The following is a 1,020-nucleotide window of genomic DNA, read 5'->3' as shown; positions in this document are numbered from 1 at the left end:
TTTTTTTTTATGGTTTTGGTTAAACTGAATGGCGTGTTAAGAGCTTTTTCGTTACATTGTTATTGATATCTATCTCTGAAACGCAATGGTGTGTGTTTAAGTTGTGTTGTAACTGCACCGTCATTATGATGCAGAAGATCTTACTGTAAATGGTCATTTGTAATGTTTAGTGTAGCTAAGGCTCAAAACACGTATTTGAGCCTTTAATATTAATATACACGTATATTAGTAGGTGATGGCAGACCTTGGACTGAAGGAGTGGGACAGAGTGCTGCTGATATGGACTCAGCCATCATCTCCCACTGCACTGAAGGAGTTTGCTGAAAGCATTGGCGCTGCTGTTGGTAACCAGAGTCTGGTATCTTTGGAGAACATGGAGAGACTACAACTTTGTAAGTACGAAGGCATATGCGACGCCTCTATTACTTTCAAGTCTCAATCTAAGTGAAAGAATTTAAGGAATGAATCATTCACCCACAAAATCTGTCTGTTTTAGCTTCTCACGCAGCTTCAAGTTATGACTGGGTTCTCTCAGGCCTGCTGACCGACAGCTCGCCAATCCACAGTTCAGAAATGTTGGCTGAGATGGCCAGAGTAATGAAACCTGGTGGCAAACTTGTGCTAGAAGAGCCGGTAACAGGTATCTTACTCAGAACGGCACTGTCTGTACAACATTCTCAAGTGAAATGAATCAGAGCTAATAGTTCACCTCATAACGTTTTTCTTAGGTTCTGGGGACAATGGTGTGAGAACCGCTGGGAAACTGATGTCAGTTCTTAAACTGTCTGGATTAGTATCTGTCACTGAGGTCAGTATTCAGTGTTGTTTTTTTTAAGTTGATTCAGTGTAGGACTGGGTGGTATAGATTAAAAATATATACTGATTTTTTTAGCCTTTTAAAATTATTATTATTATTGTTTATTTATTATTGTAATACCAGTTAATAATACTGATAATTGTAATCCTTTTTTAAAAAGTCATTATTATTCCACATTATTATTAATATAGTATTTATAAAAA

At 37.2% G+C, this 1,020-nt stretch overlaps 1 protein-coding gene across 1 annotated transcript; it reads left to right on the top strand.

Moving 5' to 3' along the window:
• Window positions 1-13: 13 nt before the first annotated feature.
• LOC107682683 (anamorsin-like) lies at window positions 14-812 on the top strand (the record flags this gene model as incomplete). The annotated part of the gene is made up of 4 exons (XM_016478847.1): window positions 14-88; window positions 230-392; window positions 497-640; window positions 729-812. Coding segments are annotated over exons 2-4 (385 nt in total), but the record flags the coding sequence as incomplete, so codon positions are not given.
• Between the last annotated feature and the right edge of the window lie 208 nt (window positions 813-1,020).

Source organism: Sinocyclocheilus anshuiensis, unplaced genomic scaffold, assembly GCF_001515605.1.
Source record: "Sinocyclocheilus anshuiensis isolate Anshui unplaced genomic scaffold, SAMN03320099.WGS_v1.1 C32475330, whole genome shotgun sequence".
In the NCBI taxonomy this organism is placed as follows: Eukaryota; Metazoa; Chordata; class Actinopteri; order Cypriniformes; family Cyprinidae; genus Sinocyclocheilus; species Sinocyclocheilus anshuiensis.
Note: the sequence above shows the minus strand (reverse complement) of the source record. Positions and strands in the feature narration are given on the sequence as shown.